The 14,475-nt window shown below is 39.0% G+C and overlaps 1 protein-coding gene across 2 annotated transcripts in view; it reads left to right on the top strand.

Annotated features, from left to right (window-relative positions):
- Window positions 1–14,475, top strand: part of GABBR2 (gamma-aminobutyric acid type B receptor subunit 2) — a 487,779-nt gene that overhangs the window by 186,563 nt on the left and 286,741 nt on the right. For both annotated transcript variants that reach the window (XM_055706084.1, XM_055706085.1), the window contains exon 3: window positions 867–1,037. In XM_055706084.1, the coding sequence (XP_055562059.1) occupies window positions 867–1,037 (171 nt within the window). The remainder of the gene's footprint in view (window positions 1–866; window positions 1,038–14,475) is intronic.

Genomic DNA, 14,475 nt, shown 5'->3' with positions numbered 1-14,475 from the left:
GAAACCTAAAAAATACTGGAGGGAATGACCACAAGTATCTTTGGAATAGGAGAATTCTCAAAAACTGAATTTGCAGGGGTCTATTCATAACATTGCCTGAAAATCATTCACAAAAATATGCTGCCTTTAACTTGAGCAGAAGAATTCAGGGTAGTTTTGTTTGCGTGCATGTGTGTGTTTGTGTGTGTTAAAAGGTTTCCTCTTTTCTTTTGTTATAAGCACTCTCAAACTCTGTACAAATTCTGGTGTTTTCAGATGTGTAGAATTAGCCACTGAGTCCCCTTTGATAACAGAAATCACACAGGGCTGCTTCAGTGGAGAAAACTGGGAGCCAGGCAAACTTCTGAGCTGTAGCCTTGGATGCCATAATTATTTTCTTTTTCTCTGCTACCTAAAACTGTTTTATTACCTGAAAATAGGAAGAAGTGCTACTAGAGGTTCACCTTCTAATTTAAAGACATACGAGTTTGAGAATATCCCCTTGGAGCTATTCTCAACTTTTATGAAGAGAACAGAAGGAAGTTGATGGGGACTTCATCATAGAGATTTACTTCCTTAGAGCTCTCCTTCTGTGCAATGTGTAAAATGCATAATCTCAGAGGATTTTGCACCACTGACTTTGAAAATTCCCTAGTTTAATTTGTAGCAGGCAGTTTGTAGAGCTAAGGTATTTCAAAAAGGCCTTTAAAAATAAAGGGGTAAATGATGCTAGTAGGACTCCCAAGCTGTATGATAATTAAAATTCTAATGACTTCAATGCATGGATTGTGTCTTGTTGCACTGAGAAGAGCAAAATTTCTGTTCTGGCTGCCTGATGACTTATGGTGACTTTCATTTTTTTTGTTTGATTTTTTTTTTTTTTTCAGCTTTCATTTGCAGCAACAACGCCAGAGTTGGCTGATAAGAAAAAATATCCTTATTTCTTCCGGACAGTGCCATCTGATAACGCAGTGAATCCAGCAATTTTGAAGTTACTCAAATATTATCAGTGGAAGAGAGTAGGAACTTTAACCCAGGATGTACAAAGGTTCTCTGAGGTAAGATTTACCTAATTTCCAGTACACAGAGAGCGCTACTAATCTCATGCGTCCAAGGAGCTAGTTCTTCTGTTAGTAGCAATTAAGTAAAAAAACCCCAACAGACCTACTGTTTCAGTCTTGTTTGGCTTTGTCTCACTAGGTCACATTTGCTGTACTGAATAAACTTAATTCCTTTTTGGGGTTTATTTGACTGTCCATATTAAAAACTACACATGCTTTCCCTTGTCTGTTTTTCATACTCAAGATCATTGCACCCAAGTGCAAAAAAAACAGTTTGGGGTTTTTTGTAGCGAAGTTTCCTTCATGCTCATTGACTTGCCAAAATGTATGATTTTGAAGAAGGTTTGTATCCTGACATTGGTTCCCTTTAAAGAGAGAATAAATCTCATTTTATTGTGTTCCTTTTACGCTCTGATGTATTATAAGCATCAGTCTGAACATTGAGTGACAAAATGTGGTAGGTCTATGGCTGAAAACAGTGGAAGAACTTACTGAGAGAAATGACTGAAGTCCCCAGTGTTGATAAGATCACATACGATGCATCCTCCAGATCCTCTGAGCTTCACTATGAGCAACATTTTGGTCATAGAAATTGTAATAATATATAGACCAAGTGCATTAAGCACAGTTTTAACAATAGATTATTTAAAAGAAAGTAATTAATCAGAGCAAGACATGGGAAAGAATTGGCCTGTTAATTGATGAGAGGCAAAAGTAATAGAAGCATGCCAGTTTCGTGGTTTGTTTTTTTTTTCCCTTCCTCAGCATTCATTAAAAGAAAAAGGCTGACTGTGTTATGAAGACTAGCATAATTAAAACTAATGAAGAGGGATAAGAACAGGTTACAGTCTGCTTAGATGAGTCAGATATTTTCAAATTGTCTGGCACAATTAATTCACTACAGACTACTTAAGAAATCTTAGAGTCTTCCCTTATAAGGGCTTTGAGAATTACAGGATAAAAAGTAAGTGAATTGTAGGGGGAGGGAAGAAACCTTTGTGTCTGTCTTTCCAAAAAAACCACATAAAGACCCAGGGAATTACAGATCAGTCAGGCTAAATTTAATTCCTGGAAATACACTTGAGCAGATAATCTGTTTGGAATCACTCAGAAGATAAAAAGATGCTAAACAATGGCCAAAATGGATTTGTCAAGAATAAATCATGTAAAGCAATCTAATTTCCCTCTATGACAGGATAATAGGTCTCAAGGAGATGGGATAGATAAGTGTGATGTTTTATGACTTATAAAAATGTTAAAGGTGTTCCTAAAGAAAAGAAGGGAAACTTGGTCTTGAGGAAGATGCAGTCTCTAAGCAATATTCCTGCCACCAAGGTTAATTGACATTGTATCAATTGAATATTTATTTTTAAAACAAATGCTGAAGAAAAAAGTCACCAAAAAGTATGATATGATTTATCCTTGTTTGGCCTGGAATTATAATTTCAAAAAGTAGTTATCAGTGGTTAACTGTCACACAAGAAGGATGGGATTCTGTCAAATGGTTTTCTCTAGAAAGTGATAAGGTTTTCTCTAGATAGTGGAATAGAGAAAATGTTTATTAAATCTGCAGCTGAGACCTACTTGGGAAAAGCTGCAAGCACTTTGCAGAGGACAGGATTAGATTTCAGAAAGATCTTGACAAGTAGAGAAAGGTTTTACTATAAATAATATTTAAGTGAAAAAGTGCTAAATGGCTATCTAGGCAGCCAATCTCCAGAGAAGGATAAACGCTGTAGTGAACCACAAACTGGATAAGGGTCGAGAAGGTCAAACTGCTTGACCTACTGTAAAAAGTAGAAAGGAAGCAAACTGCTTTCATTTCTCCACCCCCAATGTAAGGCAGTGTTGACACATAAGACACCCAGAGTAAACTTCAACACTAGTTCTCATTAGGTGCAAGTTGAAACATCAGGTCTAGTATTGTCCAAGAAGGAAGTAGATCAGAGATGTCTATAAGAAAGTTCAGTAATTTGGAAACATGTTTTACAAGAAAGATTAGAAATGGAAAACAGTGGAATAGTCTGGGTATGTTGTAGGTAGGTACCTTCATCATATAGGGTTTGTTAAGACAAGACTAAACAAACGTGACACAGGGCTTCTTGTTATTCCTTTGGGACAGAGGGATGGATTTCATGTCTGTCAGGGTCGCTTAAGAAATGTTAAAACTGCAGCTTTCAAGGACTTTTTAGATTGCTGCACTTGAGTTCAAAGTATTTCTATTTCTCCTGAAAGGTAGAGCAACAACCCTCTGTGTCAGACTGCAAACTCAATTTAGTGTGATTCATTAAAACTTTCTGGTAATGCAAGGTCCAGTTAAAATTCCTTGAATTCAGGTGATTTTTATAGAGCCTGTTGAGCCCAGAGTCTTTGACATTTTTAGAGCTCCATCCTTCCTTTTTCAGCTCCGTGCAGTTTCTCCCTTCCCTGTGCAGACAGTGAAAGCACAGAAAAAACTGGAGAAAATAACTAGTTGGCTGTACAGGAGCAATGAGTGATGGGAGCCACCAGCAGCAGAGGGGGAAGAATATGCCATGGCCAGGCAGAGCCCAGCCCTGCTGCAAGGGAGGAGGACCAGCCCAGAGAGCAAGCCCAGGTTCAGCCAAGCGTGCAGACCATCAGGCAAGGAAGCCCATGGCTGCGAGACAGGTCCAAGGCCAAGCTGGGAAATCAATCCCCAGGTCACAGTCATGTCTAGTGATTGTTGGGTGGGTCGATGGCAGAGACTGAAGACACAGGACTAAAGGTGTGGGTGGAAGTTCTAGAGGAGGAACCACTAGGGCCTGTTACTGACTTCCAGGTGCTGGTATAAATCTGTACATTGACTGAAACCATAATTTTCCCTCTAAAGGAACATAAGCCAAAACTATCCTTCTAACATTTTTTGAAAGTGACAAAATTGTTGAAAAGCATCTAAAACTTATCTCTTTGTTGTAAAATTCCACTAAGCTTAGGATGTGATTCTTCTTTTCTATACTCAAAATGCATTACAAACCAGTAGACCAGAAGTAACTGTCATCTCTGTTTACTCTCATATAAAGTGAAATAAGCAGAAATAAATGGGTCTTCAGAGAAGTCTGTGTAGTAACTCAGGTGGTTTTACTTTTAGCAACAAGACAGAGCAATTTTCTCTTTTATTTTTCCATCTCCCAGGAAGACTGTATCAGTTTGGCAGACCTCTTTAAAAAAAAAATTACAACAATTTGCCTACCTATCTTAATTTCTTCCAGTTGTCATTCCACCTAAAAATATGTGGCAATAGATATTGCCTTCTTGTTCATGTTATATAAAGAAGACTTAATACAGCTATAATTTAGTCAACAGGAACTCAGATGGCAGCTGAAGAGATGCAATTAAACTTCTTTTTAGGGGGGCTGATCACTTTTTCTTTAGCTGGATCACTGTCTCCTGTCTCTCTGCAATTTGTACTATTATCTTATGTCCAGATAATTAAAGGTCATCTAACTTATGTGCAAGTTATCTGTCCCTGGAAGTCATAAAGCTGTTGCTTTGGTTTACCTTGTCTTGTAATGAGACAGTTGTCTCAATTGCTTAGATTATCAGTTTTACTCTGGTTTACCTCTGGAGGCCAGAATTACAGAGGATCTCTTGCTTCTGTGTCAGCCATTTTCCTTGGGAAACCTTCCTATGGAGACTGCGTTATCACACATTTCCTTTCACTTGGTGGAAAACCTCTTTCTTATAAATAAATGTTACATCTTCCTCATTCTTCAGGTCACACAGAGAGGCAAAAGCTAGGAAGAGAGAACAGAGATGTTTATACCAGCATGCTTTCAGTTCTTAAAACATATGGAAAATATCTGTATATCTGATACTGCTAGCATGGCTGGAGGCTTCCTTTCTTGGTGTTGCTTGGATCTCAAGGATTATGACTTTTTAAATGACCAGAAGTCTATGGTTGCCAATAGCGCAGATCACTGTTAGCATTCTGTATGAGTTATTCAGGTCTGTTTGTACAACCAGAAATGTCTCTTCCATTAGTTTAATGTTTGAAGTCTATAAGTTGACTTGGTATAAGGGTAACATACAAATGTCTTCAGTTCAGTTACTTAACTAGGACAAGTTCATACCTCTTGTGCTCTGTGTCCTAGATTTTGTGGATTGCCGCCCTGTTCTCATCCTCTGGGAGAAGCCTCAGTTTCAAAAGTTAACAATTCTGTGGCAAAGGTTTATAAATGAGGTTACAAAATATTTTCAGGGTTTTCAGTTTTAAGTATTTGCTATGGTATATAATCATAGGGTAATTTAGGTTGGAAGAGACCTCATGAGATCGTACGGTCCAACACACTGCTGAAAGCAAGGCTAGCTTTAATGTTTATCACCCCTGAAGACTGTTGCACACAGTTCTCAGTAAAGTCCTGACCATGCCTGTTTCCGGTTCCCAGGTGAGCTTTCAGTTGATCAGAAATTATGCAGCAGTTGGTGCCTTCAATTTTGTGGCTGTCTAGCAGTAGCTGTTTGGGATTGTATTTTGAGTTAGGCAAACCAAGCAATATTCCTGTGGTCTGTTTGCTATGTTCCATGTTTTGGTGGGCAGAATCATGGAAATGAAATCATACTTAACTATCAATAACTCAAAATATTTGGAGCCACCAGTATTGTAGAAGATGTAAAGGCTTCATAATGTGACTGTGAAATGGAAGAATGTGTAATCCTGTACTGGTTTTCAGGTAACGCTGTATTTGTTAATCAGTAATTCTAGCTTACCTTACTTGAGAAATATGCAGGAAGGAACAGTAAAATACTAATTTTATTTGTACACACTTTTTGGTTCATAATATGTTTCAAACTGAAAGTTGGCCCTTGATTACACTGGTACGCCAGGAGGGATTCTGGCTTCCTTGTTTTGTGATAGGACACTTCCCTTAGACTGGCTTTGGTCATTTTCTTTTGCTCCTGTAATGTTAATTTTAATTCAGTGGAACTGCACTTTAACTTCACATTTGGTGGCATATTCATTATATTTCTAGATTTAAAATATATATATATATTTCCCTCCCACTGAGTATCTTGTCTGGAATTGTTTTTAAAACAAGTTAAATTCTGATCATCTCAAGTGACTCTTTGTTTTCCTCTGCTTCTTAATAGTCATCCTTTTATGTGATTTCTGTGCTTCTTCCTGGAAATATTGAGAACTCCTAATGCAATTTTATCAGTGTAGGTGGCATTTCAAAAAGACAGAAAAAATGAGAAGTGTGCAGTAAGCTAATGAAATATATTAACAATATGAAAAATAAAAGATGAAGCATTCTCTCTTGTGACTCTGTCACAATCTTCATTGAGTTTAATAGCCTAAAAATACCTTTGTGACAAAAAATAGAGGAAAAAATCCTTGTAAGTGGACAAAATAGTACTTTTTCTGGCTGGCATGATTAACACACTTAGGATTTCTTAAGGTTGTACTGCATTTTGTACACTGACATCTACTTCAAAAATCAGCTGGTTGTCAGGGTCCATTTTACCTAACTTGAAAGCATTAGCATCTATAAATTCCAGTTCTCATCCCAGAAAATGTAATACTGGAAAAAGAAGCCAATAGTATATCTCTATTCCTGTAGAGAAAGCAGGGCAGAAGTCTTATTACTCTAGAAGTTTATTTACCGTAGCCTTGCACTCTCACTGTGGAGTCTGCAAACTAGGATCCGAGTTAGTGGTCAGTTCTGATGAAAATTCGTTGGGTAAGCAGATGCAATGAGACAGTTACTGAGGGGCTGAGATGTATTAGGCAGGGAAAAGAAATACCTGGTGACCTTTCAAATTTCAGCCAAAAAGCAAGCTTGAGACACCAGTTTTTGATGGCTGTAGGTATACACTATGCGGACTTCAAGATGTGATTACGCTCTGCCTTCTCAGGCTTGGCTTCTGAGGAAAGACAGAAGAGCAGAGACTTCTACCCTCCATCAAAGTTTCCAACAGGTTTTAGGGCAGCAAGAAAAATACTAATTTTTCTCTAAGAATGATCTTGGAAGCATCAAACTCTCCAGGTAACATCAGTGTTTAAACTGGAAGTTCTGAATAGCACCTAGTGATTTCATCCTAGAAGATGCCCTGTACCATCAACTTTGAGAGCAGAAAAGTGGGAGAGGCAGAAGATAAGACACAGCAGGCAGTAAAAGAAAAAGAGTAAAAAAAGTAAGCAGGAAAACTGAGACATTACAAATGTCACTGTTTAACTGTAGAACTTTTGCAAACTGTCTCTTCTGATTTTTCTTATTTTTTTAAGGTGTCCTGTCTTCCTCCTGTATTCTATCTATCTTTTTGTCTGTTTTCTGTGTAATTTCATTCTTTCCACAAAGCCTTTCAGATTCTTTTTACTGGTTCGTATTTTTTTTTCTCTAAAGGAAATGAAAAGATCTCTGTGATGTCTTTCCTTTGCTGGTTCCACCCAGGAATTTCTCCCATCTCCCTGTGCTTAGCTGCTTTTGAGGAAGGAGCAGTCTTCTCTTGACATAGGTTGCTATAGTCAGGACAAAATAAACAGATAACTTCTGTCCAGTGTTCACTAATATTTATAAAGCTGACTGGTAATAAAATAAATTGTTAGATGTTATTTAAAATACTAATATGAAGGTTTTGAGGCAAAAGTTTTGGTCATTGTTACTGGACAGCTATTGACATGGTCTGTTCTTCCTGAGTTTGGAGGATGCTTGAGATGCCTTAATATGGCCTTAAATATTCTTTAAGGATTTGTTGAAATATATCCTGTATCAAACAAAGAGGGTTTTATTTGTCTTCATTGGTTTAAAAGAAAAACAAAAGCAAATTTTTACCAAGTGTGGATGTATACTTTGAAAGCTGTGAACTACTGATGTAAAAATCGTAGCAAAAGAGTCTATATTTAAACAAACTTCACTTGTTATGAAGAAATCACTTGTTTGCTTGGTGTTTTTCATGATCTCAAGAAGCCCCAATCTTCTTCTACCAGAGAGATTTCTAGTGAATTCAATAAGCTGAAATATGGAGACTCTGTCCTACTTGTGGTTTCTAAGTTCTCCTGTAAAGCAAAAGCACAGGCATAGATGTGCCAGAGATCTTCATATTGCCCTATTGCCAGTTCTTGCCTGAATTCTGCAGCAAATTCTTAGGAACAACTTCAAGTTCTCTTCATCTTACGAATATGAATGAATTCCCCTGTTCTGTCTTACAATTCCGTTTTCCTAGAATTCAAGTCGATACATTTAAGATCATGACAGAAAGGCAGTCTCTGAAAATGACTTCAACTAATATCACAAAATACTATTCATATAAATGGGAAACTGTATCTTCGCTAGTGTTTGTAAGTGGTTTAAGGAGGAAGGATCACTGTAGCAATTTAAAATGGAAGAGACAGGCATTTCTTTCAGTAAGAAATTTCAGAATCTGAAAGGAAGATGTTCAGGCATATAAAATATAGGTGGTCACTTGCTGGAATTTTCGGAAAGGCATGCATAAGTGTCTTTTTGGCCTGTTGCGCAAATGTCATCCATGCTAGGAAACTTTTTTTCATATGGCAGTAATACATTGTTCAATATTTTTCACATTTGCTTCTGTTCCCTAATACATTTCTTACATTTTTTTAACTTAAAAAAAAAAAAAAAAGAGGCTAGAACATCACTTGGCAGAGAATTAGCTATGCAGTGGTATTATATTGTTGTGTCCTTGTTAAAATCCAAGTGTCTTCAACAAAACCAAATCAGATTTAAGAAGTTTTTAGATAACTGGTCGCCATTCTAGCATGTTCAAACCTTATATTGTGCATGTGTGATAGGCTGGTGTTTGCAACACAAGATAAATGAGTGGAATCATCAGTACCTTCTATACATCTAATACCTCCTGGCTGACAAACTCCATATATTTAAGAGTTCTCTGACGGATCTGATATAAAAATCATCCCTTTATCTGAAACAAAGACTGATCCAGACTCAAAGAAGAAAATTCCCATTTAGATTATATTGAAAATCTGTTACAACAAGCATTGTCTTGGAACACATGTTAGCATTGCACATTGAAATTTTATTGCTTATACCACAGCATTGTCCTAATTCTTCTTTGGGTTTTGCTGTCCTTTGGTGCTTGTTTTTTAGAAAATGAAAATAAATCACTGTTTAGAATCATATTTCATCCTTTTAACTTGCAAAAATTTCCCCCACGCAATAGTTTTGATTGAGTATCTAATTATCTTCCATTCATCAGGCAATTGCAGGATATTTTCAAATTAAAATCAGTGGTGCAGTGATGAAATTTAAAAGTGGGCACCATTGTGCACATGATGTAGATGAGTGCTAGGGAAATGTGATATTGTCCAAATCAGAAGAGAGTAAGCTCCCTTCACTGAAATAACCATTTCTGAAACAATTTATTAAAATTCAAGGTCTTAATTGCTAAGAGGTTAAAATAAAACCCTGGAAATGTCATAGAATGTCTTTTGAAATGATGAACCTTCCTGGAAGAGTATGCAAATTTAACAGAATCCATTCCCCGTGAAAGGTAATCTGCAAGCACTGGAGTCAAGAAGATAAAGCAGTTGTTAAACTGCTTGAAGTCAGCATGTGCAGGACTGGGGCCATTCCTTAAGTTTGATTTCAAAAATATGCCTGTCTCCTATCACTGTCATTATGAAAGATTAAAGCCCGAATTAGCTCAGGATGTGAGAGTAATTTTTAAGTGTTCCTGTGTGTTTTCCTCAGTGCTGCATGTTCACGGATACATTTATTTACTGGGATTTGTTTAAAAAAACTGATCTCTTCCCAAGAACTGTGGTGGTTTTTTTCTGTATTATTCTGGTTGTGTCCACCAAAATCTATATTGTATTTTCTCTGTCTTCGTTATTGCTTTTAGATTGTTTTGCAGTGATTCAGGATTCAGTTTCAACAGATCGCAGAACCTCTTGTGCCCTGTGAGGACAGTGGAACCTTTTTGGGGCTAGAGATAGCTTTTCCCTAAGAAAAGTGTTTAAGAAAAGACATCAGTCATCCCTCTTAGACTTCAAATCTAGAAACGTAGAACATACGTACTGTCACACAGTCAGAATTCTGCCTTCTTTACACATTATTAATTTACTGTGTAGAAAAAAAAAGTCCAAGATGAGGATTAACACAGCTCTTCTGAGACTTTTTCACATATTCTCAGTCATCCCCAAAACATGCATCTGCCCCATCATTAACACAATGCCATGCATCTTCAGATTATCTGTGCTGCCGTGTCGTACTGAGGATCTGAGTGAACTGGTGATGTAGACCACTCTGGAGCATATGGCTCAAGCAGGCAGTCGCCCAGAAAAGTAAGAATGTAAGCTGTTAACATCTGGCCAGTCTTTTGTTCATTTGTCTGGAGCAGCCAGATTGATCTCCACATAGTTTGGCTTCCAGTGCAGTTTCATGTTTTATTTACTCCCCCCCTTTAACTGCAGGCTGCTGATGAAAGTGGCAGTCCTCTCTTATCCCCCTGCCAAGTTTCTGCCTTCTCCATTGCACGTGATCTTTAGCAGTCATTCCACTGTCGTGGATTGGCTCATCTGCCCAAAGCTAAGCTTCCATTTGCAGGGTGACTCAGGCTCTGTGGTTATAATTTTTCTGCAATTCTCATGTCATTTGGAAAAGTGGAAACTTAACTTTCATGGAGACTTACTGGACATCACTCAAAGTGCAGAGTGAAGATTTTGTGTGATGGGAGTCTGAAAGCCAGTGCGAAAACTTTTTCTATGGTTTTGAGAAGATCGTTCACCTCCAACATGAGTGAGTGGGGCATGTAGCAGATCTAGGCGTATGCTTGCCAGGAGAGTTTTTCCATGCTGTATTTCCTTTGCTTGCAAAAATGATGATAATATGATGGAAATGAAACAGAGAGAAGTTGTCAAAGTTACAGTGAGACTCCAGTGGTGTTCAAAACCTTTAGGAGTACTAAATTTAGTATGGTTCTTCTGGGTCCTGGTAAATATTTAGAGGCCATGGGATTATGGGAAAGTCATACGATTATGATATGGGAAATGGGGAGAAAGCAGAGAGAGAACCTTAGCTTAGGTTTGTTGCTTTTTATAGGAAATGGTCTGTGCACATTCAGCTACAGAGTAGAGGGTCATTCATAGGCAATAAGTGCCCTGCATCGTTGAACAGAATGTCTTTTATCTGAGTGAGAAAGTGTCCTTGAGAGATGTGACCTGGTAAATTTAATAACATTCCTCATTACCACCCTTTTTCTTAAGAATTTTTATTTGCCACTGGCATATTCTGAGCCTGTTTGCTCCCAGTGACTGGCAGTAGGCTAACGGTGTACATGAAAATAACTTTCTAAACACTGTCATAGCTTGGAAAATAGTTCCAAATTGTGACTGACAGAAATCAACTTTGTTGCAGAGTAGTAAAATAGTTTGAGCTACTGACATGTATCAAAACTTCTAGATATGTAGGACACATCAACCAGACATTTCTTCTTTCCAAATCTTGTGCTTTAGGTCTTGCACTGAAAAGATTTCAAATCGACATCACAAGCCTAATGCCAAGTCCCAGAAAAACACTCTTTTTCAAGGCAGTTTAGACATAACTATGGATTATAGGAGCATTCTGAAACCTAAACTGTTACTCTAAAGCACAAGGTATGGCTTTAAATCTGTTAGCTGTATCTGAAGATGTCCATTGCGTTGTCTGAGGTAACTATATGCAGGACATCAGTAATGTTTGTAGTGTTTTCGTTCAGAGAATTCCAAAATGGTTGAAGTTGGAAGAGACCTCTGGAGGTCATCTGGTCCAAACCCCCTGTTCAGACAGGGACACCTAAAGCCAGTTGCCAGGACCATGTCCAGACAGTGTTTTAGCATATCCACAGACTCCCTGGACAACCTGTGCCAGTGCCTGGTGACCATCAGAGTTAAAAAAATGTTTCCTATTGTTCAGATGAAACTTTCTATGTCTCAGTTTGTGTCCGTTGCCTCTGATTTTGTCACTAGTGAAAGCAGCCTGGCTCCATCCTCTTTGTCCCTCCCTTCAGGGATTTATATACATCAATGAGATTCCCCCATTCTAAGCCTTCTGTTCTCCAGGTTGAACAGTCCCAAATCACTCAGACTTTTCTCATGTTGAGATCCTCCAGTGCCTTAATCACCTTCATGGCACTTTGCTGGACACTATCCAGTGTGTCCATGTCTCTTGAATTAGGGTGCCCAGAACTGCACCTGGCCCACTATCTGTGGGCTCATCAGTGCTGAATAGAGGGGAAAGATCACCTCCCTTGACCTGCAGTAGCAACACTCACCTCATGCAGCCCAGATACCATTATCCTTCTTTGCCACAAGGTCGTGCTGCTGGCTTATGCTCAGTCTGGTGTCTGCCAAACTGCTTTCTGGCTGGTCAGCCCCTAGCTAGCTCAGGACTTTGCACTTCCCCTTGTTGAACTGGATGAGGTTCCTGTCAGCCATTTCTCCAGCCTGTGTTGAGGTCCCTCTGGACGGCAGCACGACTCTCTTGTGTATCAGCCACTCCTCCCAGTTTTGTGTCCCCAGCAAACCTGCTGAGTGCCCTTGCGGTGCACTGCTAGCTACTGGCCAGAGGGACCTGACCTCCATGTGATTGCCACACTCTGGGCCCAACCATTCAGCCAGTTTTCAGTCCACCTCGTTGTCTGCTTGTCCAGCTCATGCTCTATTTGCTTCTCTGTGAGAATCTTATGGGACAATGTCAAGAGCCGTGCTTAAGTCTAGGTAGATGATGTGCTTGTTGTGGTTTAACCCAGCCAGCAGCTAAAGTACCACACAGCTGCTTGCAGGGTCAGATGCTCCAAAGCTGCTGGGAAGCTACTCTGTGGAGTGTCATGGCCATACCCGGGACCATTTATGCTGGCTTGAACACAGTTGCCTCTCTCTTCCACTCTCTTCCACCTGCTGTGCTGCTGCTTGTCTCTGGGAGCTGTGCTCTGGGCCTGGCCCTTCCATAGGCCTCTTCTGAGCTCAAGCTGAAAGGGTTCTTGACCTTCTATAATCAGAAGGTGGCTGCAACAAAGGCTCCAGGCATCTTGGGTCAAGGGCATCTGGTCATGCTCATTAGAAGTGGCTAGAGCTTCCTGGGGCCCACACAGTCATGGCTCCCCTTATCTCATCCTTGCCTGAAAGCAGCAAGCACCCTCGTGTTTCTCAGAAGGTTCCTAGGAGTTCCATGATCATTCTGGACCTTGTCCCCAGAGGATCTCAATGCAAAGCCCAGAGTCTGCCGCACAGACTGCTGTGTCTGCATGGGATGCAGGAACAGCAAAGTCTTGAAGGAAAGAATAAAATGGTAGGCAGAGGGCAGGAAAAATAAATCACAACACAGTTTTATCAAAGGAAGGTCATGTCAGAGGTGGTGAGCTAATGGATTTCTTAGAACTACTGGAGTGGATTTTAATGCTCAGCTGCAGTCTTAAGTTTGTTGGTACAGTGCCCTGCGGGAGCTGGGTGGAACAGCGATAGTAGGACAGGTGCTGGGAGTTCTAAGACAGTTCAGGAGCACAGCCAGAGGGAAGACTGCAGCAAACAGGGTTATTCTCAGGATAGAGAAGTTAACAGTGAATTTTTTCTTTTTAAGGAGTAGACCTGGGACCAATTGTTTTCAATGTATTAATTCATTACTGTAGGGAGAACAATGTATAAACTTGTGAAAGTTGTATATGACACAGGGAATAAAGAAATTCCCACAACAAGAAGAAACAGATCGTCACAAAGGATCTTGTTAACAGGAATCAGGAAATGAAGTGTAGAACTTCACAAGTGATAGGCTTTCCATGTGGTAAGCTCCCTAGAATTTCCAGGAATTTAATTTAACAGATCCCAGCTGTTGCAGGACCCTAAGACTTTGGTGAAACTTTGAAATTCTCTCCCTTTTAAACTCTCTTCCTTTGGTACATTGCAGCTGTAACCTTTAATGTTTTATTAGATATTTAAGGTTTGGTTCTGGAAAGTGTTTTACAGCTTACAGCATATGAAGAGCCTTCCCATGTGTGGATTTTTTTAATCTGTGTATCAACTGTTTGGTTGTCCTAGGCAGTCCCTTTCAGTGGTAAATTCTTGTGGATTTTAGACACGCCCCATTCTTAACAGGAATCTTCTTTCCCTGTTCTGTCCTAGATCTAATCAAACAGAATTAAAACCATGAGCTCTTTCTACAAGTAAAGATTTTCAATTTGTTTAATCAGTGTTCCATCATTTTGTGGAGGGCTTACTTCATAAAAATGTATTTTTTTCTCTTTGATAGAAAATACAGAATTAATTGAACTCTGACTATTGACAATTTTACGATAATAATCATGCTGTTATGATATTGAAGATACACTTGAATATGTTGTAAGTTCACGATAATAATCACATTGTTATGATATTGAAGATACACTTGAATATGTTGTAAGTTCATTATGAACAATTTTTGCCAAATGCCTTTTTTTTTAGTCCAGATCAGACAAGCTACTAAGGCAT

Source organism: Falco cherrug, chromosome 3 (genome assembly GCF_023634085.1).
Source record: "Falco cherrug isolate bFalChe1 chromosome 3, bFalChe1.pri, whole genome shotgun sequence".
NCBI classification, from domain to species: Eukaryota; Metazoa; Chordata; class Aves; order Falconiformes; family Falconidae; genus Falco; species Falco cherrug.
The sequence above is the reverse complement of the archived record's forward strand: the minus strand, read 5'-3'. Positions and strand labels throughout refer to the sequence as shown.